Source organism: Poecilia formosa, unplaced genomic scaffold, assembly GCF_000485575.1.
Source record: "Poecilia formosa unplaced genomic scaffold, Poecilia_formosa-5.1.2 Scaffold328, whole genome shotgun sequence".
NCBI lineage: Eukaryota > Metazoa > Chordata > Actinopteri > Cyprinodontiformes > Poeciliidae > Poecilia > Poecilia formosa.
Window position 1 is genome coordinate 555,887 of NW_006800267.1, and position 22,616 is coordinate 578,502.

The following is a 22,616-nucleotide window of genomic DNA, read 5'->3' on the forward strand; positions in this document are numbered from 1 at the left end:
TTTAAGAAAGTGAATGATTGTTCATGGTCTCATGCAGCCTCATTTCCAAACCTGGTCCTGAACATGTATTTAAGCACATGTTTTTATTTATTTATAAAATAAAAGAGTTGCAGCTGTGAATTTAAAATGATGCTGTATTAATTTGTTCTTGCTGTTGATGTCTGGACATTATTTAAACACACATAGTGGTTCTGAAGTTTTATCTAGGACTTCTGGATTCTGCAGGTAGTTTGGATCTGTGGTGCTGAGTTTTATTGGATTCCTCATTAATTCACTGAATTTAACAGTATTCCAAGTTTTCACATATATTTTCTGAGTAGAAGTGCTGTTTCAGTTAGTTTTCTAATTGAAAAATAAAAAAAAATCTCAAAATGAAATAATACAGAGCTTGCATCCACTGCAACATGTTTATAGTCTCTGGCTCGATAAGCTTAACATTCAAAATGTTTCCAACAGTTATTGTCATTTACAGCAAATAAATATACTCCTCAGTGTCAGCCCCTACAGACATGCAATAATCATTTAGTACAAACATGGCAGCCTGGTGGAGGTTTAGGAGACAAAGTTTCCATTAGCTGAGGATGAAGAGGTTTTAATGTCCTCCTGTTAGAATTGACATGTCAGAAAAATAAACTCCATTGTTCCTCCTGGTAAAATTTAGACATTAAACTTTACCAATCAAATGGTTTTGTCTGGAAACAAAACCGCTTGATTAGATTTAGAAAAGTGGCAGTCACACCTTCATAGCCTTCATGACAGGCAGGTTCAGCTTGTGTGCTGCTATTATGGCTCATCTCCATTAAATGTGATTTGCTTTCAGTATTTTATATCATTCAGCTGCGTGTCTCAGGACACTGTGCTACAATCTGCTGTTGCATCATGACTTTCACTTCCACACCCAGGTGGCATCATATGTACTCACCTGTATAAAGAAAGGAAAATCTGGCAATTCTGAAACATCTGGCCTTTTTCAGTTTGTGAAATGATTTAAACCTAACCTGGCTGGTCAAACACAGGCATCACAGAATGTCACATTTAAAAGATGAAGCCAAAGAAGAAAAATCTTTGGCTTCAAAGAAATGTGAAGCCATGCAAAGTCTGAGGAATCCTGGCGTTACTTTATGTTTACTCTGACTGTATCCTTTCATGCCCATGTTATTATCATTCCACATCTGTTTATTTCTCTATGTAGTTCAGTCTTTTGGATTAATTATTTGGAAAAACGTTATTTCCCCCCTTATTTAGTTCATTCCTTTATTAGGCCAATTGCCTCTTACTTCATATGGGTGATTCTGAACCCTGATCAAACCCAAATAACTTGAAGCAACATCCTGTTGGTGATTTGTCCCATTCTGTACAGTTGACTGCAGGTAGAATACACCTTAAAACACACTGTACACCATCTGCTGCACCTGCTTGCACCAGGTATCTGTGTTGATGATGTAAAATTGTACATTTCCTCTAAAAGAAGATAGAAGGAAACATAACTGCTCACAGTGAGGATCGGCCCTCGTCAACAATATGCTGAGCTTTGTTTCTCTATGAATGTCGACTATTTTAAAAATGTATCTGCTCCTTGTTTCCCTCTTCAAGCCTCCATTGTGACTGTCATTCGACTGGTCAACGATGCAGTTGACACAATCGAAAGTGAAGGTACCACTTCTCATCTTTCTTGTGTCTCTTCACTTGCTGTTCCAGTCCTTGGATCCTTCAGATGTCTGCTGTTAGCAGTCAGTCAACCAGAGCCAATCTCCTCTAACTCGCCCCGTTCCCTCCAGTCCAAGGCGGCCAGTGTCCTGCAGCTTATAGATGTGTCAGGTGTTTCAGGTTCTACCAATGACCTGATTACTGGATTTGGTTATTATTGAAGCAGAGACGCATGTAAAAGTTGCATCACACCAGCCGTGAAGGACTGGAGTCTAACACCCAAGTGCAGCTGTTCTCTACTGTGGGATGTGACGTCTGGCCTGCATATTATTATTATTATTACAGCAGCATAATGTCACACTGGGAAAGAGTGGAAAAATCCAATATATAAATTAGATGGATTTATTCAATGTAAACAGAATATTGTTTTTCTCTCAATGACCAGTAGCATAAATGCTCCTTTCCCTAACTATCACATTAGCCTTCTTTTTACCTAATCAGTTTTACAAACTTCTAATTAGTTGTGTGTGACTTTGTTTCTCCATGGTGCAAACATGACATGTTATACAGAGCCCCAAAAACCTCACTTCAGTTTGGTGAAAGCAGAGTTCTTTTAAAGACTGGAGCATACTGCTCTTGTTCCCGTTTGCTCTGGTAGGACACACGTTCTGTCGAGCATCAATCTCAAACAACTGAGGAAATAGCATCTAATGGTTGCCTTGGTGATCGGCTTCCACAACATGTCTCTGCTAAATGTCTGAGGTCCAGATGTTTTCCCCATGCAATACATTCTCTCAAATTCAATTCTTAAAAATGTTTGTGCTGGAGATTCTTCTTCTACCATGAAGTAACAGATCTTGAGGGTGTTTGATATACAGTATGCTTACCAGCTGTGCCTATAAGCCTAGCTGGCACTTTAAGTTAATATACATAAGTTTTAATATTACAAGAGGTCAAACAGCAATGACTCAGGATGCCGAGGAATTTTTATTGATGTGGTCATGATTTAAAGCTAAACATTGCTGTGTTTTCTTCTTCTTCCATCTGACAGTGTCAGTTATGGACCGTGGTGAAACCTACAATAGAGGTGACTTGTTGGTTGAGTCTGTCTGTTGTTGTCCCTGTCTCTGTCTGGTGGTGTACAGCAGTGAGTAGACAAAATAATAATTACCAAGTATAAATGGTTTCTATTCTACAGTACACCCAAAAATCTGACCATGATGAGACTGTTAGCTGTAATTTCTGGTTTGAGCTCTGAGGCTGAAGAGATTTGCTTTTGAAATATAAACTGATGATTTGGACTTTGATCAGACTCTCATGATGGCTGTAGCTACTCTTATGTCAGTGTCTGTCCAGTTTTACTCAATCTTTTGTCCTCTGCTAGAGACTCCTCTGTTTTGAACATATTTGATTTAACTAAAGAAATCAGACTAAAAGTAATAGTAATGATGTTATTCTGAAATATTCTAAACATTTATTGTCGTTTTCAAATAGAGCAAGCACTTTGTTTTAGTAACTTATTCATTTTTCCTCCTTTTCATTGGAAGTGGAATTATTTTGTCTACGTCCTGCAGCCTTCTGTTCTTTGCATTGCTGTCGCAGGCTGTGGTCTGTCTGCAGCCACAGCTCTGGGTGCTTCATGGTGTTCCTCTGTGTACTGGTCAGACTGGGACCAGTTGCTTCTCCAGTTGTCTGATAAATCCATTTGCTGCTTCAGCCATGTCATGGTTTTTTTTTATACAGTACACGGAAACAATCTTAATTTATTTCTCACTGTTTTTGCTTTAAATTCTCTTGTTTGATGTCTTTGAAGTTGTATGGAACATGAGGGGGGCAATAACAATAACTAACACTGCTTCAGGCAAAATGATGTGTGATGCCCCTCATCAAGCCCTGCTCCCATAAGTATATTAGAGAAATTGTAGTATATTATATACATCATTGTTCTAAATACAGCTCCATGTCAGATTTAACAAAATACAGAAAAAAGAAAGAGTTTTGATAAACAAGTTGCACAATTCAAAATCAATTCAACTTCACTTTATTTCAAACAAAGAAAAAATAAAGGCAATAAAAGCAAAAAAATCAATTAAAACCTTTTGGGTTTTAATTGAACAGAACTTAACAGCATCTTACCTGTTAGCTGTTTTACCTCACTGAGCCGTGCTGAGGTGAAGAGGACAGGACTGGTGCCTCGCTCCAGCAGTTGGCGGGTGACCTGTATAATTAGTTAATGTAGCTAATTACTGGTAATTGCTTCCTTTGGTCATTATTTTAGTTTTATCAGATACCCAAGGTGTGTCCCCAAAAATAAAAGTTTTGTTTCTGACTGCATTTGCAATCTGTATTCAGTGTTTTTCTTCTTATTGTTGCTTTTGGAGTCATTCCTCTTTTCTTCATTTTCTTTTCAGTGTTGGTACAGGACACATTTTGTTGTGGATAATGACAGTAAGCAACTTCAGCATAAGGTCTTTTTCTTTAGTTCTGAGGTGGACTGCAGATTTCTCACTGGAACACTGAGACAGAACCAGTGTCTCAGTGTTCTTCCTTAATGGTATGATGCCTGACATTCTGACATTTCATTTAATTTCCCTTTGGGATCAATAAAGTATTTTTGAATTTGAATTGAATTGAATTGCCACGGTGTTCATTCTTGCACATAATTGTTTGAACCGTGGCACATTGAGGCATCTGGAAGTTGGACCCAAGTCTGATTCAGACTTGTAGAAATCCACATTTCTCTTCCTGATATTGTTTAATTTCCCACAAGGATGCAGAGCATGTGAGATATTAACGTTAAATCTATTCATTCAGTCCTTGGCGCGACCGTCACAGGTTCGATTCCCGACCTGATGACCTTATTTTAATAAAATGAGAATGTTGTCAAACTTTGTTGATGTGGATCAATGTGGATCTGAGATATTAATGTTCTCAAACATCTGCTCTTTAAAGTTAAAGGCACAGCATTTCATCATTTTAGGAGGTTAATTTTTTATTTTATTTTATTTTTTACTTTTGTTAGTCTTAAATGTTTTGTCCACAGTTTTCACTCAAGGCCAAAGTTTATTTTTAAACATTTATGAGGAGGCTGCACAAGCTACTGAACAGGTTGTTGCTAGGTAACCAAAGAATGAGGGAATGAGTTGATGCCATCCACCTGGCATCAACGAGGTGCAAGGTGAACTGACATGACCTGAGAGGTTTCAGCAGCTAAAACCTTTCCTCTTATTACATCTCCCTGAATGCTGTGCACTTCTGCATCGGAATCTAGTGAATATTCTGTATATTGAATATTGAATATTCTATCAGATGTATGATTTATTAATGTTGATTATATGTCTATTGTGATATTGTTATTGATTTTTTTGTTCAGCTTTAACAGCTACATTAAATTGCTAAGGAAAAGAAAACATCCATCCACTCTCATCCCTACTTGGATTGAGAGAGGTGCTGGTACCTCCAGCTGTCAACAGGCAAGATGCAGGGTCAGCCTGGACAGGTCACCAGTCCATCTCAGGGCAACACAGAGACAGACAGGACAAACATGGAGAATGGAGACCATGGAGAATTTAGAGAGACCAATCAACCTGACAGTCGTGTTTTTGGAAGAAGCTGGAGTACCCAGAGAGAACCCACCATGCACAGGGAGAACATGCAAACTCCATGCAGAAAGACCCCAGGCTGGGATTTGAACCCAGGACCCCCTGGCTGCAAGGCTACAATGCTACCATTGTGCCACTTTTTGTGCCATTGTGCAACCAAAAGTGGCAGTCACTTTTGGCTAGAATTGAAAAGTAAAACAATTGTAAAAAAATAATAATAACTAAAGAAAATCGTAAGGAATTGAACTCCCCAACAGACCAGAGAGCTTTAGTTGTGTTTCATGCGGCATCACAAGCAGATCGTGTTTTTAAATGAAGCATTCAAAGATGTCGCTTTAATGCATAAAACCAGTGTGTATGTTGACCAGATGTGTCCAGCACTGAGAACTGAAAACCAGCATTTCTCTTCTCTAGTTTTCTTTGGAGATTTTTATTTTTCATTTTCATTTCACAGTGGCTGCCACTGTGCAGCCTGAAAAGAAAACAATAAAACACAAAAAGCAAATGGCACATATACGTACAATGTTCTGATTAGCTACTGTCTCATCCTCTGAATTATGTTAGAAGCTTAGAGCTTTGTTCGGTTTCACAGAGGTATGTCCAAACGATTGTTTGCAGAAGGACTTCATACATATATCAAGAGTAAACTAGTATTTTATAATCGTTTTGGTATGAATCCAGTATGAATCCAGTAAATAATATTTTATGCTACATTTGTTTGAGAGGTGTCAGAGGTATTATTAAGGAAAAAACATTGTATATCAGACAAAACAGAGTTCACACGGGATCAGAAATGTGATATAATTGTAATTGGTCAATTCTAAAACACGTGGAAATGTTCTAGATGAGTTCATCACTTTATAAGTCATATGAATCCTGTAAATTCATCTGAAATATTTTATGTGGTGTAGTATTATGCTCTATGAATGGTTTTAAAGTGAATTAGCTGGTAAATTCTTAGAGGTTAGACTTCAATTAGCTCAGCGTCCCAAACTATATCCAACTGTCCAAATAGATTGGACTGTCAGAGGATTTAGGCTGAGTTCACCTGTTTCAATATGACAGACAGACGGTCTACAGATTATTGGCTAAATCCATTCTATCATGGGATGATGAGGAAGAGGACAGTCTGAGGGAACTCCATCTGTTTTTAAGGCTGATCTTAGCTGAAAGTACTTAAAGTAAGACAATAATGTGAGGGAGAACCGTGGCTTTAAATCCTGAAGTGAACAAAGACACTGATGATGTCACCAAATGAGTTTATCCCCAGTGATGACCAGGAGGGTTGAAAAGCATGGGTGATCACCACATAAGAAGTTAAAACTATTTAATCCGTTGTTAACATGTTGTAACCTGTTTTTCCGAGCCGCCTTTAAACGCAACATGAGCGCTACGACGCTCGCGCTGGGTTTACACCTGTGAAGGAGACCTGCTGCTGCTGGGCGGAGCTACAGGTGTGTTAGGATCACGGCAGCAAACCAGCAAAGAACTTTTCACAGTTTTTCCCTCCAAACTAACCGACTGAGTTGAGTAAAGCTGTTGGATGCAGGTAATGTTAGCTAAAAGATGACTAGCTAATGTTAGCTAAAAGATGACTAGCTAATATCAATACAGAACCTGTAGCTTAACAAGTACCTTGTAGGCTACCGATGTTGGTGTCTATTTTCAGTTACGTACATTCATTTTGCCCCCAAAAAAGTCGATGCCCCCTCCCCTGTCACACGCGTCGTTTCAACAAAACAGCCATTTGTAATCCATAGGGGGGCGCAGAAGAAAAAGTTTGGGAACCACTGCCTTAAAGTAATTTAGATTGGGAGGGAAAGGTAGCAAAAAGAATAGAAAGCTGATTTGTGGCAACATTTTCATTTTAACTGAGAAGTCACGTGATCTCTTGGTTCTGACTAGTTTTGTAGTTCCAACATAACGACATGAACGAACACTGTTGTGCTTCACATTTGTAGGCCTAAAAATGTGCCTTTCTATTTCTTTCTCTCAGTATTTGGTAACATGGAACCACTCAGTCACTTTGGTATACAATCGAAAAATATCAGTAAGTGTGTTTTCAGGTGGGAGAAGGACTGCAGATTATCTGTCTCCCATCTCTATCTGTGACCTACCAAGTCATGGGTTTATTGTTAATTCAAAGCTTAAATTTAAAGTTCTTTCGTAATTTCTGTAGTAAACTTGTATGTCTGGTTTGTGGCAGAAAAATGACTAACAAAACCCAACAAGCTTTTGCATTCTTTGTGTTTGATTCATTTATCCATTTCTTTTCCCAGAGCTGTTTGGACAAAGCATGGCTTGTGTGGTTGTCGTTCTGCACGCCGAGCTGTGAAGACATTTGTTCCGTTTGTCATTTTTCACATGAAAATCTTTTCTTCAGCGGCTGTTCCTGTCACATAGGCCATCAGCATGTTTTCTGTGATTTGCTGTGGCAGTCCTGAGCATGAGCATGTTACTGACTATCTGCTCTGTGTAAAGATGAGTTTGCAGAATCTGTCACTATAGCTGCTAATCACATGTCCTCTTCCTGACCAGCTTACCACTGGGACACGTCTGACTGGATGCCCAGCACCAGGCTGTCCGACACTGAGGAAGTGCAGAACTTCAGGTCACCGTCCGACAGTGACACAGTTGGCTTGGACTCTTCTCTGGCAGGCCCCACTCAAGAGCTGGAGTCTGATTACTACCTGGGTGGTTATGATGTTGATAGTGATTACCCACTTCCACATGAGGAAGAGTTCCTGAGCCAAGAGCAGCTCCCACCTCCGCTGCCAGGCGGGGAGGACTGCCCTGACCCCTGCATACCACTGCTGTCCAATGTGCCCGTTTCCAAAGAGACCATCCAGAACACAAGCAGCATAAGACATCCGGACTGCAGGCCTCACTTCCACCCCAGCCAGTATCTGCCCTCTCACCAGCTACCCACTGGGAATGTACACCACAGGGACACCACTACACCAGCGGATCAGGCATCCCCAGTAAACGGGGACGTTGCTGTCTCGTTAAATATGCACCTATCAGTTGGTACAGAGTCAACGTGTCATTTGTCGACAACTTGTGTGCTGGACTCTGAACGTGGCAGCCCCTGTGACGGCCTGAGCGAGGTTCGCCGAGGGGTGACCATTATCACTGACTCACAACAGCAGACTGAAGTGTGATTATGTGACTGACAGTTTGTAGAGAAGCCCCAAAAGAACAGTGCAGTGCTACTGAGATAAAAGGTCTTACAGGAAGTCATGCTTCAGTAACACAGAACAGGAATGACTTTAATGACAGAATGACATGGCACAATTGCTGTCCTTCTGTCCAGTCGGACTCAGAAATGGACGTCTGTGTTGGGGAACAGAGATGTTTGTGTTCTGATTCTGACACATCTGTCGATGACTGTATTTTTGTTTTTATCTCTTTCTTGAGAAGTGACTTTTTTGTTAGTGATTAGGCAATCTTAAACATGCCACTAAAACTACTGACCTGATTGGGGTTTGTTTCCTCTGCAGCTTGTTGGAAAGCACAGCAGCAAAGTGTGATTTCAGGAAGAAAACGGCTTGTTTTGAGACAAGTCATGAGACTTGTTTAAGTCTCATGACTGTATATTGACTTTTTTATATCAACAGTGGAGGCAAATTGTTATGTTGCAGGTTAGTGTTAAGAAAAAAATTGGTCTGCTGGCAACTGTTCCAGAGAAAAAAGATTAAACTCTTTATTAGAGAGAAGATAAAGTGACTGCAGAGTGGGCATCCTGTTAAACTAGAACATCTCTGTGAGTATTTAACATTGTTAGCACTTCTAAACAACAGGCTCCATGGTAAATAGAACCCAATTTGCTCTGAGATCTTCAGCATGCTGCAAATTCGACATGTTTTCTGACTGGTTGATCTCCCAGAATAATACATGAAAACATTTTTTTACTAAAAGCATTTAGCTTGTTGCTCCTCTGCAGAGCGGCGATGATGGCCGGCAGACACCTCTTCTCCTCAGCTGGTGTCTCTTTAACATTTCTGAATGTGTACAAGTGTTCATGTCTTGAGTTTGATCAGACTTCTCCTCCTGCATCAGCCTGACTGATCCTCTGCTTCACATTGCAGAAATCTGCCAAACCAACACACGATGCATCAGAAACTACTGAGGAAAACTCCTGATTCAGCGCGTGAGCTTAAACTCTCAGTATCAAATCTCCAGCAAGCAGTCAGTGGTTAACTGAGCTGCCAGAATCAGACATGAAAGTTGATGTTGGATCAAATCGCTTCTGTTGAGAAGTTTTTACAATCATCTGAGAATTTACTTGTACATGATAACAGAAGAGGAATCATAAAATTCAGAGAGGCTTCAATGTACAGATGCACTATGAAACATATACAAGAAAAAGCATAATGGACGAAGATGTAGGAATCAACATATTTTTGTGTACAGTAAGAGTAACGATGGAGTAAAGATACGGGTTGGAATAAAACCTCATTCAGGACGGATACCAAACGTTTGTTGAACCTCACTTCCAGTGACCACTATGTTATGTCCAATAGTTTTCTTATGGAATGTATTTGCTCTTATAGTTTTCTTTATCTGAGAATAAAACTCATACCTCAAGTCAAGTCACTTTGGCCCTGAAACTGCAATGCACTCCAACATCCCACTGCCAACATCATGTTTTCCCATTGCACATAACAGGTGTTTTTGTATCCCTTGTGAAATGTAGCAAGGACAATGTCCTAATAACTTTTCCGTTTGTATTCCATCAGTATATAGAACATTTTGAGGGGAGTAAAAGAGCCAAACATGGGATAAAGGTTGGGAAGGTTCGTGTGATACCCACTAAAGCTCCTATAAAATCCTTTGAACCTGGAATGAACACAGCAAAGACTGAGAGTCCTTCATCATGTGGCTTCCTAATGGCTGAGGACACAGAGGATCCATCAGGTTGAAAACAAATATGCTTGTGTTTTATGTTTTTGGAAAGATGTTTGTACAGTGTAAATAGCTGACTGGTCAAATGGAGATTTTGTAGATATAACATTGCAGTTCTGAGCTGCCTTTGGTCTTTCGGTGTTTTGTTGGACTTTTATGTGAATGTGTCGAACCTGGAATATCAGCTATTAATGATTTCTCCTCTGCCGTTTACGCTATGCTAAGTACTTTTTGCAAGGTTTTTTAATTCAAGATGAATGTCATTTTAAGATGATTAACTGTGAACAGTGTTACATTCGGAGAACAAATCTGTAAATATAAATACATTTAGTTCTGTTACAACATGATTACGGTTGTAAGGAGTCGTTTTGTACATGCCTTTGTCAGTTGAATGCTTATGTTGAATCGTTCATTTCTTTCCTTCTTTCTGAGGACAGACAGTGTGAAAACTGCCTCTAACTGGCATACGCTTAAATAAACCAATAACTGCAATGCCTTTTCCGGGTCTGGTAAAAAACACAAACAGAAGAGGCCAATGTGATAGCATCACATTAACAGTCAGCAACGATCATTATTGGATCTTGTGATGTGTTTTAGCAGGAGCCCATCACCTCTATCCCAGTTGCCAACAGGCAACATGTTGGGCTGAGTGATGGACCATCTCAGTCTACCACCATGCATATCTACACCTGTGATGACTGACATTACTAATTTTTAAAAATAGAGCAACATTGATATAGTTAAAAAAAATAAAATAAAAAATAAGCCACTTTAAAATCTTGGTTACTAATGTCAGACACAAATAGAAGAGAAAATGTCTGAATTTTGAAGAGAAACATTTCAGCATTTAATCCTACGAAACCTCCTGGTCAGAACTGATTTAAACCAGGTGTAGAAAGCAGAGGTTTCTATTAGAAGGGCAGTTATGTAACCAGCTTCAGTCGTTGATTATTCTCAGAACTTTGTCCCTCATAGTTCATACAATGTTTATTACAATAACTTCTGGACAATAAAAAAATCTGAGAAAACCTCAGAGCCCATTGGTTTGGACTTCCCAGTTGTAATTTTCCAGTTTTCTGAAGGTTACAGTTCCAATTCACGCGGGGTCAGTTTTCCTACACATATCTTCACATTGAACTCACCATTACAACTAAAGATTTTCCAGGCCAGATTAGAACAAAGCAAAACCAAAACCTAGACTCAAAGGAATTCCAGTGTTTGGTTATGTAGGAATGATTAGAAATGTTTGTAATAATAATAGTTTAGACGAGTCATTTCAGCCATTTTTTGTAAAAAGTCTTTATTTAAACAAGAAGGTTGTAGGAACTCCATACATTCACAGATATTTGGAAACATCAGAATGCATCTCTGGGAGGCAGAACTGAGTTTACCCATTAACAAATATATAAAACATGTCTGCTTTGAATAGGCCATATTACTACAAACTATTAGAACTGCCGAACTATTTTAGAAAAACAAAAAAAGGCAAAAAGAAAAACTTTGGCATTTGCAAAGTCAGGATGAGTCTGATCATCACTGCTGTGTACCTAAATACTACTAAAACACCAGGAATACTCTGAGGAAACTTTCACTTCACTTTTCCTTTTCACATTTTATGAACAACAAGCTTATTTTTTTCCCAGAGGTGCTGATTTTTTTCCCCCTCTAAGAATTTTGCTTGATTTGTCAGCAGTTTTCGTGGTAGATCTGCATCCTGTTTTGGGCGGCAGGTATTGCTTTAGTAGTGCAGACACATGATTGTAGCAGGACTGCCATGGACCACCTGATGCATACAGTAAAGGTTGAACAGTAAGACATGTGGCCAATGTTTTCACATAAAACGACCAAAGTAAAAGAATTTACAAATGTACAAAATCCAAACCAGAAGAAGTACGATTTAGGAGGAACATGATGAAAGAAACCTCCGGACTCTGAGTGGAAATTTCTAGTTTAATGGAAACAAACTGGATTATCAGCTAATGTGGAAATGTAAGCTGCAGAGTGGCAGCATGGCTCCACCCGGGGAGAAACCAACAACATCTGATATGTTGATGTACAAAACTTCTATTAAGACGAATACTGATGATTTTAGAAAGGATCAACATCTGCACCCGTCATCAATAATCAATTCTAGGTTCAAACAGCCGATACTGTGAAGCACCAGTCAGTTCAAACCAGCAGATGTTTGTTGCGTTGAAGCTGATTGGGTCAGAATGTTCCGACCTGTGAAGCAGCTCATTCTGGGATTAGAACCAACATGGCTTGACGAGCAGAAGCAAAGTGACGATAGGATCACCAAAGCTGTAGTGTTTAGAATCCAGATGCTGCAATGGAAATACTGCCAGAGGAAAAAACAGTCAAACTTATTTTTTAAAAAGTTCTTAAACTTTTCATTGTGCATGTAGATGAGAAGTGTGGGGTTTGTTTTCCAGGGTCTGTGTGGTAGTGTGGACAGGAGCTGATAGCTCCACGCCGCAAACAGAACATTAAAGATGACAAACATTCAAAGCAAGCACCACTGAAAGGCCTCTTCTTTAAGTGCATCAGCCGTTTCAAGTTAGAGCAGAGCTGGTGGAACCGGACCTCCACATTTCTGAGCAGCAGACGACACTGAAGAGAGAGAGCGAGCAGAAACACCCCGACCCGACGGCGGACCACCACGTCAGTACTGTCAGCTTCTAATAAATATGTACAACATAGAATGCTGAAGAATCGACTCAGACATGGCTCAGAGTTATCAGCAAACCTGAACGCATCTCTGTTAGACGACATCACTGGGTTTCCTCAGTGAACAGAGGGTCTAGAAGTGTTGTTTTCTTTTTTTTCTTTTCTTTTAAATAAGGTATTCATTGGTTTGTCAGTGTGCTGAGCTGTACAGGGGCCTCAGACCACTTTGTAGGTCAGATAGTCCTGGAGTGGAGTAGGGATGGCTAAAGCCTCCACCTGCTGGGTGGTCAGCAGCCTCCGGAGGGCCATCCTGCACATGTGCTGCAGACTGGCGATGCTGCGGGGAGCCTCCCAGAAGTGGACGCTTCCATCACGAGTCCTGAAAACAATTTAGACAGTTGAGCCTGGAAACGAAAGTAAAAAGGCTGAAGAGTTGACGGCAGAGAGTCTGTGTTCTGTTCTTACCCAGCAGCAAGGACACTTCCTTCAGCAGAAAAGGCACAGCAGAGGCCATTCGATAAGGAGGCTATTGCCTGAGGAGCCTTCTCCTCAATGCTCCAGAAACGAACAAACCTGGGCAGAGAACAAAGAGCCTGCAGTCAGAGCTGCACTGGGACACTTTGGATAAAACATTGCAGATCAGGTAACTCAAACTGCATGGAGAAGAAAAACTTTGAGCATTAGAAACAACCCATCAGGCAGGCAGGATGTTCTGGATATGTCCAACAGACTCAGCTAAAAATAGCTAGAAAATAAATATCAGGTATGCAAGGAGAGGCACTGAAAATAGATTTAATAAAAACTGGAAATATTCTATGATTTTTTTCCCCCAATAAACCCTCAACAAAGGCCAAGGAGTAGCAGACCTTTGACATTTTGGGAGAGCAGTGGTTCCATAAACCTTGACATTGGTTTTTGGATGGTCTTACAGTATTTACAGGGATGTTGGTTGTTTGTTGGGTGGGTGGGTTTCTTTTTGTTCCTTCTTCCTTGTTGGAATTGTGATTTATATATATATATATATATATATGTATATAATATAAATGTGAAAAGCATAATAAATATATTAAACGTCTAAAAGTAGCTAGAAAAGATGCAGAACATTCTACACCCTGAGAAGCATCAACAAACATTTTTGCTATCATGTTTATTCCTACAGCTGCTCTATAGAGTTCTTTAAATATCAAATGAATGACCCTTCTGCACTCGCCACCATTTCTCCTTGTGCTCCTTGTTTTGACCTCAACATGGTTCGAGGCAACAGCTCAGTCATGTGACTGATCCAGTCTGTGTGTTCTGGTCTCGTCTCAGTGATTCTTCTCTTCATTCTGTTCTTACCTGTCATCAGTAATGCTGGCGATGTGGCGGCCATCAGGGCAGAAACTCACAGAGCGAACCCAGCGGTCATTTGCCCCTCCAGCAAAAATGGGTGATGGAGGGGGGAAGAGATGACTGTGGAGGAAGACAGTGGGACTTAACTGTTGAGATTTGCATTCACATAAATGTGTTTGTGGTTATGAGCATAATGGTTCATAACGACAACATGCTAACTGCTCCTCTCTACTGACCAATGTACACAAGCCGTCTCCAGTGGTCTGGATGCTGGTGTAAGGTCATTTTATTTATATCACACATTGACAGCAACAAGGCAGTTCAAAGTGCTTTACATGGATTAGAAGGAAATACAAAAAACAGGGTATTACTTTAGTTAAAGTATAAAACTACATATTGGTTCCGCATGTTTAATAAGAACAAATAGTCCATATTTTATAAACTAACAGAGGTTTCTCTGGTTCTGATAAAACTAGATGTTGGTTCCAGTTGTTCTGGGTTGGGTTCTACATTTGCACAATAAAAAGCTAAATGTTGGTTCTCCATGTCTGAGTTTTGTTCTGGGTTGTTAAGTAGATTTTAAGTTTATTCTAGATTTGTAAACTAACAGGAGTTTCTTCGGGTCTCGTTCCAATTTTAAAAGTATAAAACTAAATGTTGCTCTAAAGCAATAAGTACTCCGCAATTTCTAAAAGTAGTAAACTAAACAGACGGGGGAAGAAATGACACACCAGGAAAAATATGCACAGATATCAATATTCAGATATAAACCACAAACATGCAGCCAGCGAACGGCGGCGTGTGTTCCTACCCCAGCTCCAGGAGAATGGTGCCCTTGTGGTGGTCCCACACAATGACCCGGGTGTCATAAGAGGCCGTGGCCAGCAGTGCGCCATCAGGTGAAAACTCACAGGATACCACATCGTTATGATGCCCCTCCAGCTTCCGGATCAACGTGTACTTATCCATGTTCCATATCAACACCTGCGAGTTAAAGCGGGGAGTTGTTATAGCTTAGAAAATGAACCAGAGAGTCACTGGAGGCGACACGGTACATTTCTCATGGGTCACTTATCAACAACTACCAATTAAAATCAAGCAACATGAATTACAGCAGGAGTAAACGAGGTATGCTCAGTGCCACTGTAATACACTGCAGAACTTTACATCCAGTAGTAATTACACTGTACACTAAACATTCTAGTTAATCTAGAAATGACAGTAGGGTATTACTTTAGTTAATAAACTTTAAAAATACTTTGGAAAAAACAAAAACAAGTGGAAAAAAGGAAAAACAAACAGTAACTTAAGGGAACAAAATGACTCCACTTGTTTCTCCTTTCAGAGTTTTAGCTCAGAGCTTACAAAAGGCTCGCGCCTCCAACAGGAGCCTACGAAGAGAGAGATATTGCAAGAGAAGAGCATATTTTATGGCCAAAGGTCTGATACCTCTGGCAAAGTACACATTACATTCACTTCCACACACATCCAACAGAATCGAGCAGTGGCTGGGTCCTGAACTCTGTTAGGACTTTGTATGGTTGCAGCTTATTGGTAAACTAGGCTGAAAAAATGCTGCAAATGCTGATTGATTTCTATTAAAATGACCTGAAACTGAATGCATGAAGACACTTTGGAGACGGTTCCTCCCTCTCTTGTTCCTCTTTTCTTGTTTTATGCTGAATCAGTGAAAATGTGTTTAACTGCAAATATTCAAAACGGTTTTTTTTGTTGTTGTTCATCTGGTGCTGCTAACGGCAACAGATCTGCAGTGTTTTCTGTAAAGTCAGAACTGGTCTTGGCCTTCTGCAGTGAAAGTGCTGTGGAAATGCAGTGAGACTGAAACTAGCCGAATCAGGATAACAGCAGCTGCAGTAAGAGGTGCTGGAAGGTGTTGGCTAACGCTTCCTGAGAGGCGTGGCGGCTGGGCGGGAACACGGATGAGCTCCATTACTTTGCCAGCGGCAGCAGAACACTGTAGCATGCGCTACGAAACAAACATTTCAACTGACAGATAGAAATAAGAGGAACTATTGTGAGCAGAATGGATATGGAGCTAGTCAGAGATAAGGGGCAGAGGGGCCGAGCAGCAGGAATACAGGCCTACTTTACCACCAGCTGAATGAAACTGACATTTTTTAAAGTGAAATGTCCAAAAAATAAATAGAGGAGGTAGACAGACACAGAGCAGCACCTACGTACAGATTGACCTTGGGGTCAGGTGCCAGGTGGCCCTGGCCAGGCCTTTGTGAACTGTGCGTCCATGGTTTACACCGGCTGCTCAAATGTCAGCGCGGCGCTCCTTTCAAAACCAATCACACACTGAGCTCTGCCACCACCTGTGACAGGAAGAGCAAGACACACACTGTAGGGACACAGAGCCTAACAGAACTGCTACCAGCCCTACCTTACCTGCTCTAACACTGGAAACAAGTTCAGTCATGGTGGCTACTCTGCTGACTGCACATCCACAAACAGAGCTTACTTCAACATGTCATTACTGATTATTTTTAAATGTAAAGCAGGCTCTTTATGAGCAAATATATTTAATTTTTTTTTCTTTTTTTTTTTTTTACATCAGAAGATTTTTTTTATTACAACTTCCTCAATGTTGTCATTAAAAAAAACCTGATCCTAGCAATCTGTCTGCTCTGTTGCTTCATAAATAAGTACAAGCTCTGTCAGGTTACAAGAAGCTACATAACCAATGACACTGAGCAGATTTTTCTTGGGTGTAAATGAAGGGACAGGAAAGCTGGAAACTTTAGCAATTACAATGCTGATTGAAGATAATCACAAGCAGCTGCACAAAGATTCATGCTAAAACCTCCACAGAGGAAGAAAGATGAGGACATACCGCTTTGCCTGCGCCGACCGAGCACAGGATGGACGAGTCGGGAGAGAAGGAGCTGCAGTGCACCCAGTTCTGATGTCCACGCAGGACCTTCACCATGTTACCTGGCACACATGACAGCAAAAGGTTCAGTTCGGCACAGAGCAGCCAGCTCACTCATACAGGAAACAGTCAATTCAGTTCATTTACAGACAGATAGTTTAGACTTCAGGCAGTAAAATGATGATGTCATCATTATGTCATCCTTGTGATCCTACATGCTTTAGGGGAAGATCATTTGGATTTGGTCCAGTTTCCAGCCCAGACTTCCACTGATTCAAATGGTTCATGTTTAGCTAGAGTCAGCAGGTCAGCTTTTCAAAAACTCCACAGAACTAGTCTACATGAAATCTGGCAGACCAGGGTTTGGTTTTACAAACACCACAGCAGTCTGCGCTCCAACAGTTAACCTGATGAAGATCCCTGATCCTCACAGGGAGCTGCACCACTCACCATCGTCTTTAAGGTCCCACACACGCAGGGTCTTATCTCTGGACGCAGACACCAGCATGAGGCTGCCATCGGGAGCAAAGGTCAAGTCTCTCACCACATCGGTGTGGTCCATCAGATTCAGCAACAGCTTTCCTGCAAACAGGAGAACATGAGAAGCCAGAGAGTTAGAGCCGACCGGTGCAGGACGTGTTCATACAGAAATATGCATGAACATATTTCTGCATCAACACATACAGAAACATGTGTTCATACAGAACACATATTTATAACTGGATCCTACACATCCAGTTATATTCTGCACGAGAGGAAACAAGCAATAATGGCTACAGAAAGAGAAAGATACTCATCCTCTAAAGCTACTTAAAAAAAATATCCAACTTTTTGTTCACTAATATTTTGAGGAAAATAATTCTGTTAGATGAAGATATTTTTTTATTATTATTATTTATTTTACAAAGTCATTACAGTTGCTGGTGTTTTGGGCAAACAATGTTAAAGGGTTCTGTTATGCTTCCTTGAACAATCTAGGGCTACTAATCATTACATCGTTACATATTTTTGTAAAAATCATTCAGAGATTTCACTGGTCAGGTGTATTTATCTTGAGCTCCTTTCAGAATGAGCAAGTTTTAAGATGTGTTCACACCAGCCCTGTTTAGTCCGCTTTGATCGAACTCTAGTTTGTTTGTCTAGGAAGTTCTGTTGGTTTGAGAAGGTGTGAATGTGTAATCGAACTCTGGCCTACAAACCCATGTCTCAGTTCCATTACAGTGAACTTTGGTGCGGTTTGAATTCATATGTGGATTCAAGAGAACCAAAGACCGAACTGAGTCCGTCTGCTTTGGAAACACCTTGGTCACTTTACATCCAAACATGAACCCAACACAATGTGTACACCTATTCATGTGAAAATGGCTGCAAACTAATGATAACTCCATCCATCTCTGACCCTGAGTCAAACCCAGAAGCAGAAGTGGAGCCTCCTGCTCAAACACACCAGCAGTTCCTGTACGATGAGTCAACAACAAAACTCTGGTCTTTTCTTTTAGCCATTGTTCAGCCCATGCAGTGGTAAAACCAGCTCAACCAACTCTGCTGGGGTTGCTGAGTTACAGGGTGGTGCCCACCAATTGTGACTTAATAATCTGGAGGTTTTTGAAAAAGCTTTGTTTGTGAGATACCAAAAAACATTAAAATACTGCCAGAAAATGGCTGGGTGGTGTTTTGAAGTACTTGGGCTGTTTCTAGGAACATTAGGGACCCAAATGGAAGAACAAAAACATGCAAAAAGTGAATTTCACATACTAGGTCCCTTTTAAGCAAACGGCAGAATACAGAGAACATGGATGTCAGATCTTACATTTTGCTTCCACTTTGATGGTCTTTTCTGACAATTACTTGCTGAAGACAAAAAAACATAGAAACCCCAGTCTGCACTCACCAGAGTAAACGTCCCAGATCTTGATGCGGCCATTGTTGAGACCTGTTGCCAGCAGCAACTGGTCCTGACCAAACTTGAACCGGTGCCACTCAATATTGACACAGCGGCTCTGTTTTTCTGGAACGGAGGAGCCAAAGGCCAGGCCCCACACTATGTCCCCACAGTCTATCGTGTGTTCACGGGGTTCATCAGCCAGTGGGATGGTAACACCTCCATCGCTGTTTTGACGGGACAAATGGCGCGGGCTAGTTGGGTTGGTACCTTCTTCGCCGGCACTCAGTGAACTAAACCAAATTTAAAAAGAAAGAAATTGTTAGAAGACGGTATAGGCATAAAGACAACCATTTTAAGACCAAATGCTTTTTGATTTTATAAGTCTGAGCAGGTTTACTGTGAAGTGCAGCTACAGTGTGAGCTCACAGTAACAAGGTTCAGTTGTGGGATCAACATTGACCTATTCATACTGACCATAGTCCATCACTTATATTTGAAAAGTGAGTTTGTTGTTGTTCAAAAAGCAACAACAAGCTCTTATATATTAGTCAAGTGAAGCTCAGGGATGTTGGGTAAAGAAGCCCAGCAGCATTATGAGCAGAAAGCCATTTAGAACTAATATAAACTTCTGCACTGTCTGCTTTGAACAAGTTCACAGCAAGGTTGGTGTGCTTAGTTCAGGTGCTTGAGAGCTACTGTTTTTATTGGTTCTTTACATGAACTTCTAATGTCAGCGGGATCCTACAAAATGTTGTGCAGAAAATTTAACTATTTCTATCAGGCGTGTTAGAGCAGGGAGGACAACAGCTTGCCAGATATTTGGAGTAACTACAATACTTACAAGCTCTTCAAGCATTTATTCCAAGGGATGAGCCTGACAATGCGATGTCCCTGAGACCAAGCAAAGTAGGAACCATTTGGTGCAAAGGCTACAGTCCAGGCCTCACGCCCAGACTTCTGGTCGAAGGGAGCAACAGGGACCAGGAGTTCACCAACGAACTTAGCCTTGTCTGGAAGAAAGAAAACAGTCTATAAACAAACAGCTTGAAAGTAGCACACGGCTAAAATGGGCCGTGTGCTACACACACACGCGCGCGCGCACACACACACACACACACACACACACACAAAAAAAAAACAGGCTGCCACACCCCTCATACCTTCCAATCAGGTGAACAGAGGACATAAATAGAATGGTCTGTAGATACACAACAACCAGGGGAAGATTTCGAGTGAACTGAAGTCAATTAGATAAACTAAACTGTTGATAAGAGGCTGAGGCTGATAGTGACTGGTCCAGCAAGCTATGGCCAGCACGGTTCACATATCTGTGTATAGATTCAGTAAAATGTACTTTCCTAATGTCAACGTTTACTGGCGTGACATTATAGAATGACAACAACAAAAAACCCCGCTTTGATTGGCTAAATATACACAGAACCCAATTCGGGTAAAGGTCTACTCTTAGTGGTGGACAAATGTTAACATTGCGAGGGATTCCCTGTCAGGACAGAGTATCTTATCCCTGTATGCTGGGCCAGCCTGCTGTGTGAGCGCAGTGTTTGCACAGCTACGTGTTCACCACTAAATGCAACATGGAGGCCGCTGCTGGGTGTGAGCAGTGTGGGGCCACCGCGATACTCATTTAAGATCGATTAAAAAAAGAAATAGAACGTCCCTTTCCGCGATGGTTTCAATGTTTTGTTTCGTTCACATTAAGGAAGTACAGACAAATACATATAAATGGCTAACATTACAAACTATACAGATTTAATCTCAAATTTATTTAGTGTTTTGCAAAGAGATCACAGCATGACTGAGTGCTTTACATCAGAGCAAATTGCGTAAAACATTGAAACTCGGACATTTTACAACGTTCATGTTAGACTAGCATTGTGAGGACAGGCCAAGGCCATTAATCACTGTGGCAGTGGCTCGATACACAAACTCGGCACGCCTTTACTGAACGATGTAAACATAACCTTTGGAAATCATACGGGGGTTGGCAGAGGTTTGAAAACCCCAAAACTCACTAGATATTTAGCTTACATTCCAATACAAACTGACACCAGCTGTAGTGCGTCTGTCCACGTCGCACAACACAAGCAATGAGCAATGCGAACATTATTTAAGAAGTTGCAACTTCACTAAACATTTTATCATATGTCGACATGTTCATTAAATCTTTTACAGAATATACTGATCAAATAAACTAACCATGAAACTGACAGTTCCGCATTTTCATAAACGCTTCTGCGTAACACTGTCCTGAGTTAAATAGAGCCAAAAACTACTTACCTAGATCATTTTCATTTACACAATCTGGGAAGCTGGCCATCTAAATAAGGGCACCGACCGAAGGGAAAAAAGCTGAACAAGAAACACAAAAAGAAACGGTGTAAAGAAAAAATATAAAAATAAAACTGGTACAAATGATGAACAACGCCTTTCTCCACGGTCACCAAAGTTAACTGAATCCTTCCGCCAATGGAGCGCGTTGGGCGGAAGAATATAGTCCTCGGTTAAAAAAAAAACAGTCCCCGTTAAGGCTGACGAAGAAATGTACTTTGGCAGAAAATAAGACGTGGACGTCTTCACTCACACCAAGATTAATTATGTCCAACGATTAAAGAACGAAGCTGCTGTTTCATACTAGAATGCCTAAATTGGAAATGGCACTTTATTTATTCGAAGGACTGGCTATAAATGTCCAGGGAGGGAGGATTTTTACGTCACCGCGGTTGCCATAGTGGCACTAATAGCACCTCCCCTTTTTTCTACAACTTTATTTCACCGTTACAAGATGTAGCGAGAATCACATAAACAGCAGGAAAAGAAAAATATATAAAACAATAACATGTGCAACACTTGTAAAAAAGTGAAAAGTAATGAATGTGGGAGAAAGTCTGACAAACACCAAAACAAGAGAAAATTAAATTTTAAGTAGAGTTACATAAATAGCTAAAGCTCAGAAAGAGATATCAAAAGCTTAAAGAAGTCCAGATTCTAACAAAAATACATATACTGCTCAAAAAAATAAAGGGAACACTCAAATAACACATCCTAGATCTGAATGAATGAAATATTCTCATTGTACATTTACGCTTTCTTCTGAGATGGAGAGGATCTATCCAAAACTTCTTTGTCGACAAACTGAGATATCATCAACAATTAGGGTCTGTGCGTGATTATTTTGTCTTCACAATCAAGTTTACTAATTACAGTGTGACTCATAAGTGTTTTTGGTTGCAAATCTATGACATTATAATGAATAATTTCAAACTTTTCCACCTGCAATGCGACACAACTTAGTTAAATTTGCTTAAACCAAATATGTGTCCATCTATTCCTGTTCTACCCCTGCTACAGCTACATAGAATAAAATAGAAATACCTGTATTCTAGTCTCTAGTGCAAAGTGACAAGCAAAATGGAAACAAGAACTTCTGAACAAAGGTAAAACTTTTACCTTTGTTTGGGTAAAAGGTAAAAGTTTACTATAGATTTGCTTTGTATTTTAAAGGCAAATTTACAAGGCAAAAAAAAGAAAAACATGGTTCCAGTATTAAAATGGCATACTCATATTCAAAGAAATGTGCAACACAGTAGAAAAGAAAATGTGCAAAAATTATATTTCTGTATTTAAAAAACAAGAGTAGACTTATTTACAAGAAAAGGAAAAC

General features: G+C 40.3%; 2 protein-coding genes and 1 long non-coding RNA gene across 16 annotated transcripts in view; 1 reads left to right on the top strand and 2 right to left on the bottom strand.

Moving 5' to 3' along the window:
* Positions 1-6,637, bottom strand: part of LOC107833104 (uncharacterized) — a 22,453-nt gene extending 15,816 nt beyond the window's left edge. Inside the window, exon 1 of the long non-coding RNA XR_001658812.1 lies at positions 5,105-6,637. This is a non-coding gene — a long non-coding RNA (uncharacterized LOC107833104). The remainder of the gene's footprint in view (positions 1-5,104) is intronic.
* Positions 1-10,650, top strand: part of fat3a (FAT atypical cadherin 3a) — a 68,432-nt gene extending 57,782 nt beyond the window's left edge. For 5 of the 14 annotated variants that reach the window (XM_016661374.1, XM_016661375.1, XM_007573423.2 and 2 more), the window contains 4 exons: positions 1,594-1,653; positions 2,699-2,734; positions 7,246-7,299; positions 7,788-10,650. In XM_016661374.1, the coding sequence (XP_016516860.1) occupies positions 1,594-1,653; positions 2,699-2,734; positions 7,246-7,299; positions 7,788-8,410 (773 nt within the window). In that variant the 3' untranslated portion in view covers positions 8,411-10,650. The other 9 variants (XM_016661378.1, XM_016661379.1, XM_016661384.1 and 6 more) reach the window with 6 other exon arrangements.
* A 786-nt stretch (positions 10,651-11,436) lies between these two features.
* On the bottom strand, positions 11,437-21,640 carry wsb1 (WD repeat and SOCS box containing 1). The gene is made up of 9 exons (XM_007573413.2): positions 21,233-21,640; positions 19,776-19,944; positions 18,941-19,224; positions 17,500-17,631; positions 17,011-17,111; positions 14,965-15,137; positions 14,160-14,273; positions 13,287-13,394; positions 11,437-13,200 (listed from the first exon to the last, which is right to left on the bottom strand). The coding sequence occupies exons 1-9, from the start codon at positions 21,270-21,272 to the stop codon at positions 13,038-13,040; spliced, it is 1,284 nt and encodes a 427-aa protein (XP_007573475.1). The 5' UTR covers positions 21,273-21,640; the 3' UTR covers positions 11,437-13,037.
* Positions 21,641-22,616: the final 976 nt, after the last annotated feature.